This window comes from Mesoplodon mirus, assembly GCF_964341445.2.
Source record: "Mesoplodon mirus genome assembly, chromosome: 2".
Taxonomy (NCBI): domain Eukaryota; kingdom Metazoa; phylum Chordata; class Mammalia; order Artiodactyla; family Ziphiidae; genus Mesoplodon; species Mesoplodon mirus.
The window spans coordinates 12244378-12268645 of record NC_138977.1 but is presented as its reverse complement, the minus strand read 5'-3'; the positions used below and the strand labels follow the sequence as shown (position 1 = coordinate 12268645).

Genomic DNA, 24268 nt, shown 5'->3' with positions numbered 1-24268 from the left:
TTTTATATTCCTTTCCATTATGGTTTATCTCAGGATATTGAATATAGTTCCCTGTGCTCTACAGTAAGACCTTGTTGTTTATCCATTCTATGTATAATATTTTGCATCTACTAACCCCAAGTTCCACTCCATCCCTCCCCTAGCTGCCCGTCCCCTTGGCAACCACAAGTGAAAGACCTGTTTGTAAACTATCAGAGAGCAGTGGCTTTTCATGATTCACATGGGATGGGTCAGATGTTTCCTAGAGTAAGGGGCCTCCACTTCTCAACCATAAAGTTTGTAATATTCTTGCATCTCTCCTCCGCCTGTGCAACCTGGATTTTAAGGTAGAATTCTGATAGCGACACGTATGACATTTACCTGAAGCAAGTCACTTAATGTCTCAGAACCTCAATTTCTTCACTGTAAAATAAGAGTAGTATCTCTCACATAAAGATATTGCCAGGATGGAATGTGGTAATGTATGTGAGATAATTTTGTAAACCTAAAAGCACTCGGTAAACAATACTTATTCTAATTAATATTGCCATCATTAATGATATTATATTAAATGTTAACATTGAGTCCTGGTCAAAGAGAAAGTTATAGAGTATTTTACCTTTTCAGGTCTTCTTCACGTACATGGACTATACACACACATTCCTAGTAAAGTTTTTGATCCACAGAACTACATACAGTAAGTGTAGAAGGTTGAAAGCTTCCAAAGCTGTTATGAAAAATCAGTCTTTGCTGTCAGCCCAGAAGACTACGTCCGTTTTTTTGCCACATAACGATCAAAGCTGTAAAAATTTCCTTTCAGTTAACACTGGTTTCCATTATTGTTATTTGTTAGAAGTCTTTGAGGCCATTTCCTACTAATTCCACCATGCTTGTCATGGAGCATTCTGGCTAAAGCTCTTAGTTGTCCTTGACTGATTGTAGTTGGACAAGGCAGTGAAAGTCTCATTGGTAAGATTTTAACATCCTGCCTGTGTGGAGACTCACTGATGTAAAAGCCCAAGATTGAAATCCTCATTGTTTACACAAGCAGCTTCATGAGGCCTATTAACAATTATATCACCCTTTGTACTGCTTGGTCCCAAGTCAGAAATTTTGTTTTTTGAACAATGTGGAGTGGGGGGATCCTGCAACTAAAAAGGAGGTAGGGAATTTAAGAGACTTTGGGTGAAATTACAAAGATAATTTTAAAGTTTAGCAAAAAATTTGGAGTACTGAGATAACATAGACAAAGAAAATGATTATAAGATGAGAATAACAAAGAGAGGTTGCTTTAATTAAACTGATTAATGGATGGTTTAGATTGTACATAACAGGAGGATTAGACTTAATATTTGGTTGTGGAAAAAAGGGCAATTTTATTGGATATATTTTTACAGTATCTTTAATACCTAGCTAAATCCTAGTTTTTCTTTTAAAGAGTTATACATCATATATTATAATCATTTTTATATTTTAAAAACATCTGAAAAATAAAATAATTTTAGTCTACAGAACTTATTTTCAGTGAAAGCTTATGTCAGGAGATGTGGTGGATTTTGGTTTTTGAAGGGGAGGTCAACAAATACATACTATTTTAGAAGGATGGCAAAAATAATTATATTTTATATATTTTGGTTTAAAATTTTTCTTTAATAAAATGGAATTGAATATGGGAATGTGTAATCTTCACATTCTTCACCACTTTGAATTAAAGAAAACAAATTTTGTTACTTATGAAATTCTCAAGTGATGTTTCAATTAACAGTGATTTAAAGACTTGAAGACATCTATTCCATGTCTGTAGAAGTAGCTACTTCTGTTATAAATTACATTAACAGTCAGTAGCTTATATACATAAGATATTTGGCTGCTTCTGCTTTTCATTAATATGGTTTTGGAATTTAACCAATTCAGGAACATAATATAGTGGAAAGGCCTTGGGCTCTGTAATCAGACAGACCTGGTCTCAAATCCTGGCAGTCTTGTACTTGCTGTGGGACCTGGGCAGCTCACTCAAATGCTGCTAACCCTACACCATAGGATTGTTCTGAGGATTAAATGTGATACACATATCAAGTGACAAATAGAGTGCCCGTGGAAAAGTAGGTGCTCAGTAAATATTAATTCTCTTCCCTTCCTTTCCCCCCATTTGTCCACTTGTGTTTTTAATGGATCATCTTTACTCTGGGTTGTGTTGTAGGAAGTATTCTGGATGGATGGCTGCTGGAAACCCAATGCCTTAGCCAGCTCTTCTTCAATACTTAAGGATTTACTCTGGCATTGAGTAATGAGAATTTTGGTAAGAAAAATTAGATGAAGATAGTATATGGACTTTTCTTAAAAGATCACTTGTATCTCAGATACTTCATAGTAAGTTATATGGCTCTTCTCTAAATATTTTGGGAAGTCACAGAGGTACGTTCACATATGGATTGTTGTTGTCTTGAAAATAAGTAAAACAGGTTTTTAAAGTCTGTTAACACCCTGATGTGCCCTTCATGTTGTTGTAAATGTATTATTTCACTTATCTCACCCTGTTTTGTTCTTTAAGTGTCTATGTACTCAGTAAGTTGTATAGTCTTTAACAGTTCTGGGTGTTATTCATCCCTTCAGTGTAGACTACATGAAGCACAGATTCTTAGAGGTTAAGTGGTTAAGTCAACACTGCTGTCTGAAACTATAAAGGTTTTGACAATGTTAAAGAGGCAGGCAGAGGTATTGAAACTCTGAGAAGTTCTAAGATAAGTGATTTTCCTAAATCACCCAGAAAAATGATTATATATTGACTCTCAGGATGACATAGAGTATCTTTGGTTGGTTCCATTTCTATCCAATTTTTCTCCAAATGATATTAATTTTTAATTTCATCATCACATGAAATTAATATATAACTAGTACACCTATATTAGTAATTCATGTTACTAATTTGTGTTGTATGAAATATGTTGGACATATTAGGAAAGAAGGATGAAAAGGATGTTAAGGATAATAAAAACAAATTAAGTGGTAATATTAGCATATATGTAAATTAGTAAATATGTATATTTTCTTTAAATTATTGTCATTGAAATGCATCTGGAAAAATATGTATTGAAGAATTTTGCACATAGGAGACAGAGCTGAAGGTAGGGAGGAAAGCAAAAAAAGTAAACTCTAATTTCATTAATTCTGATAAGGAATTCTGAAATCTTGATATATTTACATTTTGGAACCTAAAAATATGATAATTTAAAAATTATTTTAAATCTCTTTTTAAAATTTTATTAATTTTTTATACAGCAGGTTATTATTAGTTATCCATTTTATACATATTAGTGTATATATGTCAATCCCAATCTCCCAGTTCATCGCACCACCACCACCACCACCCCCGCCACTTTCCCCCCTTGGTGTCCATACATTTGTTCTCTACATTTGTGTCTCTATTTCTGCCCTGCAAACCGGTTCATCTGTACCATTTTTCTAGATTCCACATATATGCGTTAATATACGATATTTGTTTTTCTCTTTCTGACTTACTTCACTCTTATGACAGTCTCTAGATACATCCATGTCTCTACAAATGACCCAATTTTGTTCCTTTTTAACTAAAAAATTTTTAACTAAAAAAGTTTAACTAAAAAGTTTAACCACTTTGTCTATGATTATATTTTTCAGAAACCGTATTTGAGAAGTACTTCCATCCAGTGCTACTTGTGTTTACTTCTGAACAGTCATTTTTTAACTGAGGCTGGCATTCATGTCTTCATTGTGGGGTAATTTTATCTTTCAGCATAAAATCATCATGTTAATAACCATGATCATTGTTCTTCAATATCTTCTCTATTAAATTGGTTTATGTTCAGTTTGCTTAAATCCTTAGGTACTCAGTATTTGGGGTATGATAGAGGACAGATTATGGGAGATTCAGAGGAGGTTTGGTAAACATCCTACAGAGCATTTCTATATTCTTGTAATATTCCAAATGAGTATTATATCCTGAAAATATATTGGACTTCTTGGTATCTAACTAAAATTGGAAGTACACTCTTTATTAATATCATGTGTGATTTTCACACCAGTAAAAAAAATTAGATATTGAGGGCTCACCCACATTACTTTTTTATCTGTCCCTGGCACTGACTTCTCCTATCCTTTGAGCCTTATGTTAGTTCAGTTTAAAACATTTCTTTCTTTATTGAGGCCTTTTATTTTTCTTCCTAATAAACTTTCATATTTTTCCATGCCTATTAACTTTTTCTTCTCTGTTAGATGCAACCAATACACTGCACTCACCCAACCTATAGTTATGAAATTTCTCAGTTCAGTTTTACTCTATAATGCCTTCATGCTGTGGGGAACCATAGATTTGTGCAGGTAATCCTCCTCTCAAAAGAAAAAAATAGTATTGGCTCTCATGCTTCTGTACAGGATCCATCAAGGAGAGACTATTTTTCCTGAAGCTCTAAGAATTATTCTACAGTTACTTGGTCAGTGTATGTGTCTTTTGTCCTGATATTAAGTTACTGTTTTACAAACAATAAGTAAGCTATATGATCTAGTTTTATGACTAGATTAGGCTAAAGTCCATAACGTTTATGGAGAAAGCTGCTACAAGGAGCATGCAAGGGGCATGTTTAACCTATTGTAAAGAATATTTACTGTCAAGATCATTACATGAAAAAGATAATTGCTTATTTTAAGAATTTTACCCATTTATTAGACATAAAAGTCTGATGGGACCTCTACTTAAAGAAAAGTAATAATTCATTCAAAAACATTACTGAGCACTGCCACACATCATGCACTGTTTTTATTTCATTGTGATAAATTGCACCAGGTTATTTATAAGTCACGCCTTCAAATTAGGCTTTTCTTTAATGCAGGTTGGTCATCAGGCTAGCCTAAAGCATCAGAGTTGTACTATATATTCAGTTTTTATATTCATCTACAAGGCTGTCGAATACACAAAGGCAAGGATAGCACTCATCTTTTCACTTTTTGGATTAAAAAAAGTCTTGATTGCTCTTTTGCCTAGAGTATTCATCAAGACAATATTATATTCATTCAAAATGCTTTGCTCTTTGGTTTTGCTTTCAGTTGTATCAGTGCAGGTCTTCCTAAAACAGAAGCAAACTGGCAGCATGTGATAAGTGATTTGAAAAGAATTGAAGATCTTATTCAAGTGAGTACTCATTTTTCCATAAAATATCTGGTATAATTGCTATGGAGTATGTTATTCCTTGTGTTTTGCTGTCAATCTTAGTGAAATCTCACTTGAAACAAAAATGTTTCTGTAGAATTGGTGAGCCTCGTAGCACCTCAAATGAACTCTTTTATTTAGAATTTTCAGACCCTAATTATCTTTAAAACTCAATATATGAGTGGCCCAGCATGAAGAGCTCTCCATCACCACCCGCTAGAGAGACTCCCTTTTCCTACCCAAGAAACCAGGCGGCTTTGTGGCCCTTGTGCGGGGAATGGCCTGACTCAGGGAAGGGCTGTCTGTTCCATGGGCTAGAGAATGCTTCTCCCACCTGGAGACACCAGCTGACCTGGCAGAACCTGTAGAGGGGAGAAATATGGGCTGTACTATTGTGTGGGTGATACAACAGGGACCAGTGAGAGTCCCGGGTCAGCAGGTGTACCAAACCTTTCAAATTAGCACCACAAAGATTCTGAAAACTGAACCGTCATTGGAATCACAGCATGCAAACATAAGACAGAACCTCTATGCTAAGCCTACACAGGGTGGCTGCATGTTAAAACAGAAGATTTAAATAGGACCAGGGTCTCCTGACATAATAGCCCAAATACCAGAATACAATTGAAAAATCACTTTTAATACCAAGAAGCAGGAAAAATCACAACTTGAAAGAGAAGAGACTCAGAAACAGACTCTGAAACTGAGATGGATTAGATGTTGGAATTATTTGACAAGGATTTTAAAGCAGGTATCATGAAGATGTGCCAGCAAGCAATTACGAATATCCTTGAAACAACTGAAAAAAAAAAAAAAGAAAGTCTTAGCAAAGAAATACAATATGTAAAATGCACCAAATGGAAATTACAGAACTAAGAAATACAACAAGTGGAATATGAAACAAACTGGAGAGGCTCATTAGCAGAATGAATTGACAGAGGAAAGACAGTCAACTTGAGGCTAGAATAATAGAAACAAAATAGACTGAAAAAAAAGCAAATAAAGCTTCAGGGATCTTTGGGACAGTAAAAGATCCAGCATTCCTAGCATTATCATCCTAGAAGGAGAGGAGAAAAAGAATACAAATAAAAGACAGAGATTGACCAAATTGATAACAAAAGACAAACCAACTTTATGCTGTCTATGAGGAATTCACTTCAAATATACATGTATATACAAATATATACATATTATATATGTGTATATATAATATATACATATATAATATATATATAATATATATAATATGTATATATAATATGTATATATAATATATATACAAATATAAACATATAATATGTATACATAATATATACACAAATACATACATATATAATATGTATATATGTAATATATATACAAATATATACATATATAATATGTGTGTGTATATATATATATATATATATATATATATATATATATATATATATATATAATGACATAGGTAGGTTGAAATTAAAAGAAGAGAAACCCATGCTGTAGTGGGTTGAATAATGTCCCTCCAAAATTCATGTCCACCTAGGACCTCAGAATGTATCCTTATTTGGAAATGGGATCTTTGCAAATATAATTAGTTAAGGTGAGGTTATAGTGGAGTGGGGTGGTCCCAAATCTAATGACTTTTGTCCTTATAAGAAGAGAACAGGATACATAGACACAGGGAAGAAGGCCGTATGAAAACCGAGGCAGCTACAAGCCAAAGGAGATTGGAATGATACAGATACTAACCAAGGAAGGCCAAGGATCGCCTGGAGCTGCAAAGGGTTTGAGAGCCATAAGGAAGGACAGTTCTTTAGAGCCTTCAGAGGGAACAGGCCCAATTGACTCCTTGGCTTTGAACTGTAAGTGAATGAATTGTTGTTTGAAGACACTTACTTTGGGACTTCCCTGGTGGCGCAGTGGTTGAGAGTCCGCCTGCCGATGCAGGGGACACGGGTTCGTGCCCCGGTCTGGGAAGATCCCACACGCCACGGAGCAGCTGGGCCCGTGAGCCATGGCCTCTGAGCCTGCGTGTCCGGAGCCTGTGCTCCGCAACAGGAGAGGCCACAACAGTGAGAGGCCCATGTACCGAAAAAAAAAAAAAAAGAAGACACTTACTTTGTGATACCTTGCTACAGCAGCTCTAGGAAACTGAGGCACATGCACATAATAATTCACACAATAATTTTAAAAATCAGAAGTGGCTATATTCATATCAGATAATGTAGACTTCACAGCAAATAAAATTACTAGAGTCACGAGAGATATTACATCATGGTAAAAGATGAGTCCACCAGGAAAACATAATGATCTTAAATGTGTACCTACCAAACAACAGAGCCTCAAAATGTAAGAAGCAAAAACTGATAATAGAACCGAAAGGTGAAGCAGACGAATCCATAAATATATTAATAGTTGACTTTAGTACCTCCTCAGTGACAAATAGAACTACTAGACAGAAAATCAGAAAGGATATAGAAGAACTGGATGGCACAGTCAACCAACAATAACTCATTTCCATAGAAAAACACTTCATCCAACCACAGTGAATAAACGTTTTTTTCAGGCAACACTCACCAAGACTGAACATATCCTGGACCATAAAACAAACTTTAGCACATTTATCAGAACTGAAATCATGCAGAATATGTTATCCAACCACAGTGGAATCAAGTAGAAGTCAATTACATAAATACAACAGGAAAATCTCCAAACACTTGGAAATTAAATGAGACACTTATAAACATTCCATGGGTCAAAGAGCAGGTCTCAAAGGATATTTAAAAATATAGAACTGAATGGAGACAAATATGCAACATAGGAAGTTTTGTGGGATTTAGCTAAAGCTTTACTTAGTGGGAAATTGATAAAACTAAATGATTACCTTAGAAAAGAGGAAAGATCTCAGTTCACCAATCTAAGTTACTGTCTCAAGAAACTGGGAAAAGAGCAAAATAAGCCCAACACGTGCAGAAGGAAGGAAGTAATAAAAAGGAAGGAAGGAAGGAATGAAATTGAAATCAGGAAAACAATAGACAAAAATCAACAAAACATAAAGCTCTTTACTTCGGGAAAAAAAATCAATAAAGTCGATAAACCTTTAGAAAACCTGACAAAGATAAAAGAGATGACACATACCATTAGTATCAGGACTGAAATTGGGGTCTTACTACAGAACCTACAACCATTAAAAGGATACTAAAGAAAAACTATGAACAACTTTATTCTCCTAAATTTGATAATTTGGAGGAAATGGACAATTTCCTCAAAAAGCACAAACTACCAAAATGTAACAAATGCAAGACCTATTCAGTATTCGAAAATCTATCAATGTAATCCACTATATGGGTAGACTAAAGTAGGAAATCATATGATCATATCAATTGATGCAGAAAAGACATTTAAAAACTGCAGCACCTCTTCAATGATAAACATGATAAACATTTCTCAGCAAACAAGGAATAAAGGAGAAGCTCCTTCAGTTTGTTATAGAGCATGTACAGAAAACCTAGAGCCAACGTTAGACTTAATGGGGACTGACTGCTTTTCCCCTAAAATTGGGAACAATGCAAGGATGTCTTTTCTTACCACTCTTATTCAACAAAGTATTGAAACTTTAGCTCAATTGGCAAGGCAAGAAAAAAAGAAATAAAAGGCTAAGGCAAGAAAAATAAATAATAAGTATGCGTATTAGAAAGGAAGAAATTATAAATCACCGTAAGTCTTTTTTGGAGAGAAAGTACCAATAAATGGCTGTATTTTATTTAGGGAATGCAAATTAAAGCCTCAATGACATGTCACCTATATGAATATTTAAAATAAAAAATATTGATAATACCAAATGCTGGCAAGGATGTGGAGAAACTGGATCATTTATATATTGCTGGTGAGAATGTAAAATTGTACAGCCACTCTAAAATAGTTTGGCTGTTTCTTATAAAACAAAACACGCATTTGCCATATGATCCAACAGTTACACTCAAACATTTATATCAGAGATATGAAAACATGCATTCACACAAAAACATGCATATGAATGTTAATAGAACTTTATTTATAATACCTAAAAACTGGAAAGAACCCAAATGTCCTTCAACAGGTCAACAGTTAAGCTTCGGTACATTATATCAAACAATGATAGTGAGCAATAATAAGGAACAAATTACTGATACAACAAATTGTGTGGATCTCCAGAGTATTATGCTGTGTGAAAAAAAGCCAGTGTGGTATACAAACTGTAGTTTGTCCATACAATGGAATATTACTCAGTGATAAAAAGAAATAAGCTGTTTAGCCATGAAAAGGTATGGAGGAACCTTAAAAGCATATTGCTAAGTGAAAGAAGCCAATCAAAACAGGCTACATACTATTTGATATGATACTATATGATTCCAACTATATGACACTCTGGAAAAGGTTGGATACAATACAACAGGGGATAAGGGAAAGGGAAGGATAAAAAGATGGAGCACAAATGATTTTTAGGGCAGCGGAACTATTTTGTATGATACTGTAATGATCAATGCACGTCATTATACATTTGTCAAGAACTATAGGTGTACAACACCAAGAGTGAACCCTAATGGACTCTATGGACTTTAGTTGAAAATGTATCAATATTGACTCATCAATTGTAATAGATGTACCACGCTAATGCGAGATGTTAATAATAGGGGAAACCTGGGAGGGGGCCAAGGGGCCATATGGGAACTTTCTGTACTTTCTGCTCATGTTCTGTAAACCTACGACTGCTTAAAAAATAAAGTCTATTAAGTTTTTTAATAAGCCTATTTCAAAAGGTTACATGCTGTATGACTCCATTTATATAACATTCTTGAAACGATGTCATAGGAATGGAGAGCAGAGAAGTGGTTGCTGGGGATTAGATGGATGGTAGAAGGTGGGAGGAGCATATCTGGAGGAAGTTGATTGTGGCTGTACAGCAGTAGCAGGAGGATTCTGTATCTTAACTGTGGTAGTGGTTACATGAATTGACACCTCTGATAAAATAGCATGGAACTACACGCACACGCACACACACACACTAGTGCACATAAAACTGGTGAAATCTGAACAAAGTGGGTGGATTGCATCCATGTCAATTTCCTGGTTGTGCTATTGTCCTGTATTATGCAGGACCTCAACACTGTAGGAAACAGTGAAGGCACACACAGGATTTGCCTGTATTTTCTCTTACAATTTCATATGAATCTAAGATTATCTCAAAATAAAGAATTTCATTGAAAAAAGTTTTAGTGTTTTCAGTAGGTTGTTCTCATTATATCTAAAGTGGGGATCGTTTTTCATATTACCGAATTTTGTTTCCATTTCAGTCTATACATATGGATGCCACTTTATATACTGAAAGCAATGCTCATGTGAGTATAGTTTGTTTTCAATATTGCTATATTTTCCAATTTTCAAAGGTCTAAGAAGTATATTTTCATAAAGTTACTGGACGGTGTATAGTTTTAAAATCTAACTTGTGGCATGTTCTTACGACATATGGTCAATGAATTTTATATGTAATTGCTGAGTTTATAGGACTTGGGGAGAAAGAGCTACATAGATGCTGTTTTCATTGTAGCATCATTGCCGAATCAAAACATAAACTTTTCCCATCAATGCCAAACAAAATATAGTATATATTTCTGTGATGCAATTAAATCATGATGCAGTTAAATTCAAGAATCAAGTTAACTCAGGCAATTTAAAAGTATCCAATATATCAGTTGTTTCCACTGCTGTAGCATATTATCACTTTTAATCATATTTTTTACAAATTATTTAAATACATTCATGCTCTACATTTTGCCCGAATCTCTACAGTTGTCAAAAAGGGATTCTGACTGGTTACTCTCTATGTCAGAAAAAAAAATAAACACAACCCACAAAGTCTATCAGAATTCAAAACTGATCTTGAACTTGTTTCATTAATATGCTGCTGACGTTGCCTTAGTCATATAGGATTTCAGCCGAGTTGCTAGTCTTTTCCCTCTGAATTGGCTACAAAAAACCAAGAAACAAATCCCTGACATCTTCACTTCGTGAAAAACAAACTGTGTTGTGTGCATTCAGAACAGTGAGTCCTCTCTCTATTATTCCTTAAGTAGAATTTCTCTGCAATAGAAGGTTTTCCTCTATCAAGACTTTCTAAGCATTGGAAAGAAGCCACAGCCAGAAACTAGAAAGAACAGATATCCATCATTCACTTGGATAGTGCTGCTGTGCTAGAAATTGTTTCCCTCTTTTGGCTTCAGCGTGTTTTCCACTTTACTTTGCATTTTCTTCAAAGTAGAAAGCAGTCAGTTAACCACCAGCACTCCGAATCCTGAGATTGCTTTTTTTGTAAGAAGATAACCTCGCAACCCGTGGGTTGTAGAAAGTAGTTGCGATTGGAATTTAAACCCTGACTCAGCCACTTGCAAGCTTTGTTACCTTGGAAGATACTAAATATTTCTGAACCTCAGTTTTATTATTTATTTTATTTTATTTATTATTTAGTTTCTTATCGACATGGTGACAGCATTTATTACCCTTTCAATCCGGAGAAGCTGCTGTGGGGGAATAAGGAATATGGCCAGTCCCAGGGGCGTGGCTCTCATCCTTCCTTCCTTCTTCCTTCCTTCCTTCCTTCCTTCCTTCCTTCCTTCCTTCCTTCCTTCCTTCCTTCCTTCCTTCTGTAAGCACCTGTTAAGTGCCTGCAGAGTCCCAGGCACTATACATGGCATTTAGAACAGGAAATCAGACACGTCGTGGTCAAATTCCCACATGCTCATTAAATGCTTCTTTTATTTGAAGTTTAAGTTTTTGTTAAAGTAATACTCTTGGGAAATGTATTTTTGTGGGACCTGAAAGGTACCTTTCTGATATGGCCAGCCTGTGAATAGACCATACACCTGCTTTGATTTTTCTAAGAAATTTCTTGGAATCACGTCTGCCTCTGGAACTTTGGAACTTGCAGGAATAGTATGATTAGCAGCCACCACTGTTTAAAATGTTAACAATATGATCTGATTCTAAGAAATTCTTCCATATGCACCATCTCTTTTAATGTTCTGAGAGTCTTAGGTCAGTATTATCCGCCCTTTACACAGAGGAAATGTGCTTAGTGAGGAAAAAGTGGCCTATTATTTCCACGTTTTCTAGTTTTATCTTCTTTCTTCAATACAGTATCACCATCCTTCCTGTTTTGTTCTCAGTTTGTTTTGGTTTTGATTTCAAAGCCAAAAGAGAAGAAAAAAATCAAGCTGCTTCCTCTGTAAAACTTTTTAGGGGTATTGTGTTTCTTTATAAAATAGCTGGATTGACTTTTAAAAAAATCAAAATTACATCTGTGTGAAACTAATAATGGGAAAATAATTGTCTTTTTTTTTTCTTTTTCAAAATGGTTCTTTGTATCCCTTTTAGCCCAGTTGCAAAGTAACAGCGATGAAATGCTTTCTCCTGGAGTTACATGTTATTTTGCATGAGTCCAGAAATTCCGACATTAATGATACAGTCGAAAACCTTATCATCCTAGCAAACAGCAGTTTATCTTCCATTGAGGTGAGTTATCCAATAGTTATGCAGAGCTACATTGGATGCTCTTGGCTTGATTGGGAGAAATCATTAGCTGGATGGGATGTAATGGGCAAGGAGACCCTCTGAAGGGGCACTTGGGAAAGTGAGTTAATTCCAGTGGAGTGGCATCCAGAAGCAGCACCATCACTAGTGTGCACACACTCCTAAACTGTTTATTGATTTATTCATTCAACAAACATTGACTGCATGCTCTAGGCCGTGTACCTTAGTGCTGGAATGACAAGGGTGAACCAGACAGTCAGGTCACTGACCTCAAGGTGTTGATCATTAGGTGCAGTGGATAGACATTAATCTAATTACATAATTGATGAGCATCCATAGTAGTAATCCACATTTACTTGGCTTATTACTCTGTGCCAGATACTGTTCTTCAAGGGTTAGATGGTAATTTGTTGAATTCTCGCAATCAATCTGTGAGATAGTTATCACTATTTCTGTTTAAGGTTGAAGGAATTGGGGCTCTGGGGGCTTGAATCTCTTCCTCCAATTCACACAGCTAGTAAAATGGGGAGCCAGGAGTCCCTGAGCAGTTTCACTCCAGAGTCTGCCTTCTTATCTACTCAAAGAATAAATGCTGCAAAAGGATAATAATAAAAATATTAATAATTGGAGTATAATTTGGGCCATCCCAGGCAACAGGAGCAATATAGGCCTCCAGGAGAGCAAATACCAGGGACCCCCTGGGGCATTGGCTATGCAAAGGCCCTACAAAGGATTATGGCTTTCAGGGAAAAACACTAGTGGCCAAAGCAAAGTGATTAGAAAAAGTTTTATAAACCAAAAATGTATAATCATAATTTTTTCATTTCACAAATACTTTTTGGGCCCCATTGTAGGCCCTCAAGATAACAGAAGTGAAAAAACGCACATAGTTCCTGCTCTTACGGAAGGAAGAAGCATACAGAAATCAATCAATAAGCAAATGAATAATAAGTCAGGTGTTTATTAAGTGGAAGGGCAAAAAAAAAGAGGCAGGTAAGGCGACTGGGAATCTACTCTAGAGAAGGTTTACCTACTCAGCTGACATTTGGCAAAGGCGTGAGAGGGAAAGAGCTTTAAGGATGCCGGGGAAAGTATGTTCATGCAGAGGCAACTGAAAGAGCAGACGCCCTGAGCTAGTGTGGCTGGACACCTTGGATTTTCCCTAAAAGTGCCAGGTGCTTCAGTGTCACTGTGTCAGTGATGTTACCTCTTTATAACCGCAGCCACTCCCCCACCTCAGCATGCCCCACCCCCTTATCTGTATGTCCCTCTATCTTAAATACTACATATCTTACTTGATGGATATTGTCTGTTTTTTCCTACTAGAATGGCAGCTTCAGAGGGGGAGGGTTTTTTGTTTGTTTGTTTGTTTTCATGCTGTATCCCAACTCCCAGAACAATGCTTGGCATCTACTAGATTCTCGATCTATTTCTGAAATGAATATATTAATGTTTAAAATACTCTTGTGATACGTTATCTCTCTTTTATTGGTTGAAAAACTGACCCATGCAACACATAACTCACAGCAGTGTCAATGGGGAACACTTTAATGTGCATTTTTATAGTCACCCTCATCATGACATAGTGTGGCCGGACTGCACAGTCAGAAGACCTAAACGCAGAGCATTTCATTGATTATGTCAAATGAAATGAGTCATTTAATATCTCTACCTTCCTATCTGGCATAACTATTTTCAGGATCAAATAGGACAGCATTATATGGAATATGATAGCACCTAGCATAGAGTATGTGCTTGATAAACACTGGTGAATCTGAATTTTAAATGCTTCATGGATGGAAAATCTAATTTTGAATTTTGCTGGTACAGCTTTCATGGTTGAGATGATCCCTGAAAAGTTTAACTTTAATTGCTACATTTGCAATATTCTAGTTATTCATGAAACTTTATTTTTTTATTTCTTATTTTTTTAACATCTTTATTGGAGTATAATTGCTTTACAATGGTGTGTTAGTTTCTGCTTTATAACAAAGTGAATCAGCTATACATAAACATATATCTCCACATCTCCTCCCTCTTGCGTCTCCCTCCCATTCTCCCTATCCCACCCCTCTAGGTGGTCACAAAGTACCGAGCTGATCTCCCTGTGCTATGCAGCTGCTTCCCACTAGCTATCTATTTTACATTTGGCCACTCTCTCACTTCATCCCAGCTTACCCTTCCCACTCCCCGTGTCCTGAAGTCCATTCTCTACATCTGTGTCTTCATTCCTGCCCTGCCCCTAGGTTCTTCAGAACCTTTTTTTTTTTTTTAGATTCCATGTACATGTGTTAGCATACGGTATTTGTTTTTCTCTTTCTGACTTACTTCACTCTGTATGACAGACTCGAGGCCCATCTACCTCACTGCAAATAACTCAGTGTCATTTCTTTTTATGGCTGAGTAATATTGCATTGTATATGTGTGCCACATCTTCTTCATCCATTCATCTGTCGATGGACACTTAGGTTGCTTCCATGTCCTTTCTATTGTAAATAGTGCTGCAATGAACATTGAGGTACATGACTCTTTTTGAATTATGGTTTTCTCAGGGTATATGCCCAGTAGTGGGACTGCTGGGTCATATGGTACTTCTGTTTTTAAAGGAACTTCCATACTGTTCTACATAGCGGCTGTATCAATTTACATCCACACCAACTGTGCAAGAGGGTTCCATTTCTCCACACCCTCTCCAGCATTTATTGTTTGTAGATTTTTTGATGATGGGCATAATGACTGGTGTGAGGTGACACCTCATTGCAGTTTTGATTTGCATTTCTCTAAAGATTAGTGATATTGAGCATCCTTTCATGTGCTTGTTGGCAATCTGTACATTTTCTTTGGAGAAATGTCTATTTAGGTCTTCTGCCCATTTTTGGATTGGATTGATTGTCTTTTTGATATTGAACAGCATCAGCTGCTTGTAAATTTTGGAGATTAATCCTTTGTCAGTTGCTTCATTTGCAAATATTTTTCCCATTCTGAAGGTTGTCTTTTCATCTTGTTTATGTTTTCCTTTGCTGTGCAAAAGCTTTTAAGTTTCATTAGGTCCCATTTGTTTATTTTTGTTTTTATTCGCATTTCTCTAGGAGATGGGTCAAAAAGGATCTTGCTGTGATTTATGTCATAGAGTGTTATGCCTATGCTTTCCTCTAGCTCTCCAGTTTTCCCAGCACCACTTATTGAAGATAATGTCTTTTCTCCATTGTATATTCTTGCCTCCTTTATCAAAAATAGGGTGACCATATGTGTGGGTTTATCTCTGGGCTTTCTATCCTGTTCCATTGATCTATATTTCTGTTTTTGTGCAAGTACCATACTGTCTTGATTACTGTAGCTTTGTAGTATAGTCTGAAGTCTGGGAGCCTGATTCTTCCAGCTCTGTTTTTCTTTCTCTAGATTGCTTTGGCTATTCGGGATCTTTTGTGTTTCCAAACAAATTGGGAAATTTTTTGTTCTAGTTCTGTGAAAAATGCCATTGGTAGTTTGATAGGGATGGCATTGAATCTGTAGATTGCTTTGGGTAGTATAGTCATTTTCTCAATGTTGATTCTTCCAATCCAAGGACACGGTATATCTCTCCATCTATTTGTATCATGTTTAATTTCTTTCATCAGTGTCTTATAATTTTCTGCATACAGGTCTTTTGTCTCCTTAGGTAGGTTTATTCCTAGGTATTTTATTCTTTTTGTTGCAATGGTAAATGGGCATGTTTCCTTAATTTCTCTTTCAGATTATTCACCATTACTGTATAGGAATGCAAGAGATTTCTATGCATTAATTTTGTATCCTGCTACTTTACCAGATTCATTGATTAGCTCTCGTAGTTTTCTGGTAGCATCTTTAGGACTCTCTATGTATAGTATTATGTCATCTGCAAACAGTGAAATCTTTACTTCTCTCTTCTGATTTGGATTCCTTTTATTTTTTTTTCTTCTTGATTGCTGTGGCTAAAACTTCCAAAACTATGTTGAATAATAGTGATGAGAGTGGACAGCCTTGTCTTGTTCCTGATCTTAGAGGAAATGGTTTCAGTTTTTCACCATTAAGAACAATGTTGGCTGTAGGTTTGTCATAAATGGCCTTTATTATGTTGAGGTAACTTTGCTCTATGCCTGCTTTCTGGAGAGTTTTTATCATAAATGAGTGCTGAATTTTGTCAAAAGCTTTTTCTGCATCTATTGGGATGATCATATTGTTTTTCTCCTTCAATTTGTTATTATGGTTTATCACATTGATTGATTTGCATATATTGAAGAATGCTTGCATTCCAGGGATAAACCCCACTTGATCATGGTGTATGATCCTTTTTTTTTTTTTTTTTTGCGGTATGCGGGCCTCTCACTGCTGTGGCCTCTCCCGTTGCGGAGCACAGGCTCTGGACGCGCAGGCCCAGCGGCCATGGCTCACGGGCCCAGCCGCTCCGCGGCATATGGGATCCTCCCAGACCGGGGCACGAACCCGTATCCCCTGCATCGGCAGGCGGACTCTCAACCACTGCGCCACCAGGGAGGCCCTGTATGATCCTTTTAATGTGCTACTGGATTCTGTTTGCTAGTATCTGGTTGAGGATTTTTGCATGTATGTTCATCAGTGATATTAGCCTGTAGTTTTCTCTCTTTGTGACATCTTTGTCTGGTTTTGGTATCAGGGTGATGGTGGCCTCATAGAATGAGTTTGGGAGTGTTCCTCCCTCTGCTATATTTTGGAGGAGTTTGAGATGGATAGGTGTTAGCTCTTCTCTAAATGTTTGACAGAATTTGCCCATGAAGCCATCTGGTCCTGAGCTTTTGTTTTTTGGAAGATTTTTAATCACAGTTTCAATTTCAGTGCTTGGGATTGATCTGTTTATGTTTTCTATTTCTTACTGATTCAGTCTCAGAAGTTTGTGCTGTTCTAAGAATTTGTCCATTTCTTCCACATTGTCCATTTTGTTGGTACATAGTTGCTAGTAGTAATCTCTTATGACCCTTCATATTTCTGCAGTGTCAGCTGTTACTCCTCCTTTTTCATTTCTAATTCTATTTGTTTGAGTCTTATCCCTTTCTTTCTAGATGAGTCTGGCTAATGATTTATCAACTTTGTTTATCTCCTCAAAGAACCAACTTTTAGGTTTATTGATCTTTGCTATTATTTCCTTCATTTCTTTTTCATTTATTTCTGATCTGATTTTTATGATTTCTTTCCTTCTGCTAACTTTGGGTTTTTTTGTTCTTCTTTCTAATTGCTTTAAGTGTAAGGTTAGGTTGTTTATTTGAGATTTTTCTTGTTCTTTGAGGTAGGATTGTATTGCTATAAACTTCCCTCTTAGAGCTGCTTTTGCTGCATCCCATAAGTTTGGGTCATTGTGTTTTCATTGTCATTTGTTTCTAGGTATTTTTTGATTTCCTCTTTGAGTTCTACAGTGATCTTTTGGTTATTTAGTAGTGTATTGTTTAGCCTCCATTTTTTTGTATTTTTTACAGTTTTTTTCCTGTAGTTGACATCAAGTCTCACAGCATTGTAGTTGGAAAAGATACTTGATATGTTTTCCATTTTCTTAAATTTACCAAGGCTTGATTTATGACCCAAGATATGACATATCCTGGAGAATGTTCCATGAGCACTTGAGAAGAAAGTGTATTCTGTTGTTTTTGTATGAAATGTCCTATAAATATCAATTAAGTCCCTCTTGTTTAATGTATCATTTAAAGCTTGTGTTTCCTTATTTATTTTCATTTTGGATGATCTGTCCATTGGTGAAAGTGGGGTGTTAAAGTCTCCTACTATGAATGTGTTACTGTCAATTTCCCCTTTTATGGCTGTTAGTATTTCCCTTATGTATTGAGGTGCTCCTGTGTTGGGTGCATAAATATTTACAGTTGTTATATCTTCTTCTTGGATTGATCCCTTGATCATTATGTAGTGTCCTTCTTTGTCCCTTGTAATAATCTTTATTTTAAAGTCTATTTCATCTGATATGAGAATTGCTACTCCCTCTTTCTTTTGATTTCCATTTGCATGGAATATCTTTTTCCATCCCCTCACGTTCAATCTGTATGTGTCCCTAGGTCTGAAGTGGGTCTCTTGTACACAGCATATATATGGGTCTTGCTTTTGTATTCATTCAGCCAGTCTGTGTCTTTTGGTTGGAGCATTTAATCCATTTACATTTAAGGTAGTTATCAATATCTGTATTCCTATTACCATTTTCTTAATTGTTTTGAGTTTGTTATTGTAGGTCTTTTCCTTGTGTTTCCTGCCTAGAGAAGTTCTTTTAGCATTTGTTGTAAAGCTGGTTTCGTGGTGCTGAATTCTCTTAGCTTTTGCTTCTCTCTAAAGGTTTTAATTTCTCCATCGAATCTGAATGAGATCCTTGCTGCATAGATTAATCTTGGTTGTAAATTTTTCCCTTTCATCATTTTAAATATGTCCTGCCATTCCCTCCTAGCTTGCAGAGTTTCTGCTGAAACATCAGCTGTTAACCTTATGGGGATTCCCTTGTATGTTATTTGCCGTTTTTCCCTTGCTGCTTTTAATATTTTTTCTTTCTATTTAATTTTTGAAAGTTTTCTTAATATGTGTCTTGGCATGTTTCTCCTTGGATTTATCCTGTATGGGATTCTCTGTGCTTCTTGGACTTGATTAACTATTTCCTTTCCCATATTAGGGAAGTTTTCAACTATAATCTCTTCAAATATTTTCTCAGTCCCTGTCTTTTTCTCTTCTTCTTCTGGGACCCCTATAATTCGAATGTTGGTGCATTTAATACTGTCCCAGAGGTCTCTGACACTGTCCTCAATTCTTTTTATTCTTTTTTCTTTAGTCTGCTCTGTGGTAGTTATTTTCACTATTTTATCTTCCAGGTCACTTATCTGTTCTTCTGCCTCAGCTATTCTGCTATTGATTCCTTCTAGAGAATTTTTAATTTCATTTATTGTGTTGTTCATCATTGTTTGCTTTTTAGTTCTTCTAGGTCCTTGTTAAACATTTCTTGTATTTTCTCCATTCTGTTTCCAAGATTTTGGATCATCTTTACTCTCATTCATTACTCTAAATTCTTTTTCAGGTAGACTGCTTCTTTCCTCTTCATTTGTTTGGTCTGGTGGGTTTTTATCTTGCTCCTTCATCTGCTGTGTGTTTCTCTGTCTTCTCATTTTGCTTAACTTACTGTGTTTGGGGTCTTCTTTTCACAGGCTCCAGGTTTGTAGTTCCAGTTGTTTTTGGTGTCTGCTCCCAGTGCATAAGGTTGATTCAGTGGGTTTTGTAGACTTCCTGGTGGAGGGGACTGGTGCCTGTGTTCTGGTGGATGAGTCTGAATCTTGTCTTTCTGGTGGGCAGGACAGCACCTGGTGGTATGTTTTGGGGTGTCTGTGACCTTATTATTATTTTAGGCAGCCTCTCTGCTAATGGGTGGGATTGTGTTCCTGTCTTGCTACTTGTTTGGCATAGGGTGTCCATCACTCTAGTTTGCTGCTCATTGAGTGGAGCTGGGTCTTATTGTTGAGATGGAGATCTCTTGGAGAGTTTTCGCTGTTAGATACTACATGGAGCTCGGAGGTCTTTGGTGGACCAGTTCCCTGAACTCAGCCCTCCCACCTCAGAGGCACAGGCCTGACTCCTGGCTGGAGCATGAAGACCCTGTCAGCCACACGGCTCAGAAGAAGAGGGAGAAAAAAAGAGAGAAAGAAAGAAAGAAAAAGTAAAATAAACTAAAAAGTTATTAAAATAAAAAAAATTTTAATAAAACATTTGAAAACTAATTTAAAAAAGAAAGAAAGAAAGAAGAGAGGTTCCAAACCAAAAAACAAATCCACCAATGAAAACAAGCACTAAAAACTATTCTAAAAAGACCCCAAAACCAAAAGAAAATGGAGAGACAGAACTCTAGGACAAATGGTAAAAGCAAAAATATACAGACAAAATCACACAAAAACACATACACACTCACAAAAAGAGAAAAACAAAAAAAAGTATATATATTAAAAAAAAGGAAGAGAGCAAACAAATCAATAAACAAATCTACCAGTGATAATAAACTCTAAATACTAAACTAAGATAAACGTAAAACTAGAAACAAATTAGATGCAGAAAGCAAACCACAGGTCTACAGTTGCCCAACGTCCACCACCTCAATTTTGGGATGATTCGTTGTCTATTCAGGTATTCCAGAGATGCAGCATACATCAAGGTGATTGTGGAGGTTTAATCCGCTGCTCCTGAGGCTGCTGGGAGAGATTTCCCTTTCTCTTCTTTGTTTGCACAGCTCCTGGGGTTCAGCTTTGGACTTGGCTCTGCCCCTTCCTACAGTCACCTGAGGGTGTCAGTTCTTTGCTCAGACAGGGTGGGGTTAAAGGAGCAGCTGATTAGTGGGCTCTGGCTCACTCAGGCCGAGGGGAGGGAGGGGTACAGAATGCGGGGCGAGCCTGCGGTGGCAGAGGCCTACGTGACATTGTAACAGCCTGAGGTGGGCCATGTGTTCTCCCGGGGAAGTTGTCCCTGGATGACGGGACCCTGGCAGTGGCGGGCTGCACAGGCTCCCAGGAAGGGAGGTGTGGATAGTGACTTGTGCTTGTACACAGGCTTCTTGGTGGCTGCAGGAGAAGCCTTAACATCTCATGCCTGTCTCTAGTGTCCACACTGATAGCCGTGGCTCGCACCCATCTCTGGAGCTCGTTTAGACAGTGCTCTGAATCCCCTCTCCTCACACACCCCAAAACAATGGTCTCTTGCCTCTTTGGCAGTTCCAGACATTTTCCCAGACTCCCTCCCAGCTAGCTGTGGTGCACTAGCCCCCTTCAGGCTGTGTTCACGCAGCCAACCCCAATCCTCGCCCTGGGGTCTGACCTCCGATGCTGGAGCCTCAGCTCCCAGCCCCCACCTGCCCTGGCAGGTGAGCAGACAAGCCTCTCGGGCTGGTGAGTGCTGGTCAGCACCGATCCTCTGTGCAGGAATCTCTCTGCTTTGCCCTCTGCACCCCTGTTGCTGTGCTGTCCTCCTTGGCTCCAATGCTTACCCCCTGCATCCCCCCATTTCCGCCAGTAAGGGACTTCTTAGTGTTTGGAAACTTTTTCTCCTTCAGAGCTCCTTCCCAGAGGTGCAGGTCCCATCCTATTCTTTTGTCTCTGTTTTTTCTTTTGCCCTACCCACGTATGTGGGGAGTTTCTTGCCTTTTGGGAAGTCTGAGGTCTTCTGCCAGAGTTCAGTTGGTGTTCTGTAGGATCTGTTCCACATGTAGATGTATTTCTGATGTATTTGTGGGGAGGAAGGTGATCTCCATGTGTTACTCCTCAACCATCTTGAAGGTCTCTCTGAAACTGTTTAAATTACTATAATTTGTGGTATTCATCGAAATAGTTGAATTCAACCAATAATAATTGGGTGAATATTATGTGCCAGGCCCTATGCTAAATGCTAGGGGAGCAAAAATACATAGCCTTGCCTTCCTGGAAAAACCTGGAGAATAGTGGTATGAGAAGCATAAAGCTCCATAATATCAATATAATACATGATGTGATATAAGAGAGAGTCTAAACAAGAGGCTCTGAGAATGTAGAGAAGGGACATTTAGTGCAGCCCCAGGAGCTCCCAGGTTCAGAAAAGCCTTCCTAATGGAAACAGTGCCTGAATGATCTTAAGTGTGAGTGGTAGTAGCTAAAATAGAAGTGTGGAACAGGCAGAGAGAAAAGCAAAGACAGCGAGGCACCTAATAGCCTGATGTATGTATGGGAGCTAAAGGTGTGAGCCCAGTGTTCCTAGGGCATATCTTTGAGCTGTGGAAAACATGAAAGAAATAGGTAAGGAACCGCTCAAGGAGGGCCTGCATGCCATGCAGGGAAGCATGGACTTCATGCTGGGGTAGATGACCAGAAACTTTTGAAGGACTCTAAGCAGAAGTTCATGGTTCAATAGTTTTTTTTTTTCAAATTTTTTTCATTGTCCTTAATTCACTCTAGGAAAAATCAGCCCTTATCAAATCTCCCATAGTTCTTCCTAATATGGTAATTAATCTACCAACGAATTTATGTCTCAAGACTTCATCATATGGTTCAAATGATATGATATTTGCAGGAAAGGCATATTTTAGACTTTCCAATCTAATCCTTTCTTTTTATTTGCAGTATAAAACTGAATCGGGATGCAAAGAATGTGAGGAGCTGGAGGAAAAAAATATTAAAGAATTTTTGAAGAGTTTTGTACATATTGTGCAAATGTTCATCAACCCTTCTTGATTGCAACTAATCCTTTTCAGCATTTCTATTATTAACAAACAGCTCCCCACTGCTTAGAGGCAACAACGAAACACTCAGCATTTCAAATATGCTGCCAAAATAAATTCTTCTGGCAAGAGGATGATCAGGATCTTTGATCAGATGAACTCACAGAAATGAAGGCCGAACAATGGCATTGAGTACCATGGTGTCTATGAATGAAGGACTTATTTTATTCATTTATTTTTAATTTATTATTGAGATTGTACATATTTGTAGCATAATGTAAATTTTGAATAAAATTGTGTACATATTTTATCTTTTGAAATTGCACTGATATTTTATGTCATAAGAAAATAGAGGGTGTTTGGTTCAAGGGTGATAGTCAAATTATTTAACAACCACTGGGGCTGGGCACCACTGCTGTAGGTAAAGAGGATGCCCCAACCAATGTGGAAATTGACTACCAGCCTTCCTTTGCTTCTCCTCTAGGTGTAGCACTTGGAGGGAGAATTGACTACCAACGAGAAAGGAGGAACTAGATGTGAAACCAGTAATTTCGTTATTGATATATAACGTGCTTGTTATGAGAGAGAGAATTTGCAAGTACCCAGCATGGAATGCACATCAGTCCATCTCAGGTGGGGATGGCAATAATAAACCTTCACTGATGGGTGGAACTGTGTATCAAAAACTAATGATTGCACTGGTGTTTATATTTCATGCTTCCCCAAGTACAGGTATTTTATTTTTCCACATTGTATTTGCCATGTTTGTATAATAAAAAACTGCTCATGAGTTAAAGTCAACATGATCTGGCATAAAATAATTGTTTCTATTATTTTTTAGTATACTGTCTAAAATTTTCAAAATCTTTTCAAATGGAACTGACTGAAATGAAATATTCTCATTTCATCACAAATTTCTTTCCCCCAGTTCACTTCTGGCAGTCTTTACTGAGAGACTAAATGGCAGGAATTGATCTCCTAAGAACTGGATTTCTTTCCATTTCACAGTACAAACCATTTCTCTATTGAAACATTCTTTTGGAGTCCAGTGCCCCATCCAGGCTCATGTATCTCATTCTTTTAGTCAATGTATGCTTGAAATTTTCTTTCAAGATAGTTTTAGAGAAATCTGTATTCCATTTCACTTCCAGAATCCTGTGTTAGCTTTCAGTTCATTCCCTGATCTCAGTCCAGACAAATAGTATTTGGCAGCCATTGGGATTGTACCAGTTTATTAAATTTCATTTGAAATGGATTTTTTTGACAATGCAGTTGTTTTGTTTATTGTATCAGAAGGTACTAAGCAGAAATTTTAAAAGTTAAAATACAGATTTTTTGGATAATTATTCAATTAGAGGTCA

At 37.0% G+C, this 24268-nt stretch overlaps 1 protein-coding gene across 1 annotated transcript in view; it reads left to right on the top strand.

The window, feature by feature from the left end:
- The window catches only part of IL15 (interleukin 15), a 94955-nt gene extending 71247 nt beyond the window's left edge, over window positions 1-23708 (top strand). Inside the window, exons 2-7 of the mRNA XM_082610961.1 lie at window positions 2180-2278; window positions 3637-3734; window positions 5059-5143; window positions 10477-10521; window positions 12554-12691; window positions 22810-23708. Coding sequence (XP_082467087.1) covers window positions 2267-2278; window positions 3637-3734; window positions 5059-5143; window positions 10477-10521; window positions 12554-12691; window positions 22810-22920 — 489 coding nt within the window. The 5' untranslated portion in view covers window positions 2180-2266 and the 3' untranslated portion in view covers window positions 22921-23708. The remainder of the gene's footprint in view (window positions 1-2179; window positions 2279-3636; window positions 3735-5058; window positions 5144-10476; window positions 10522-12553; window positions 12692-22809) is intronic.
- The last annotated feature ends 560 nt before the right edge of the window (window positions 23709-24268 follow it).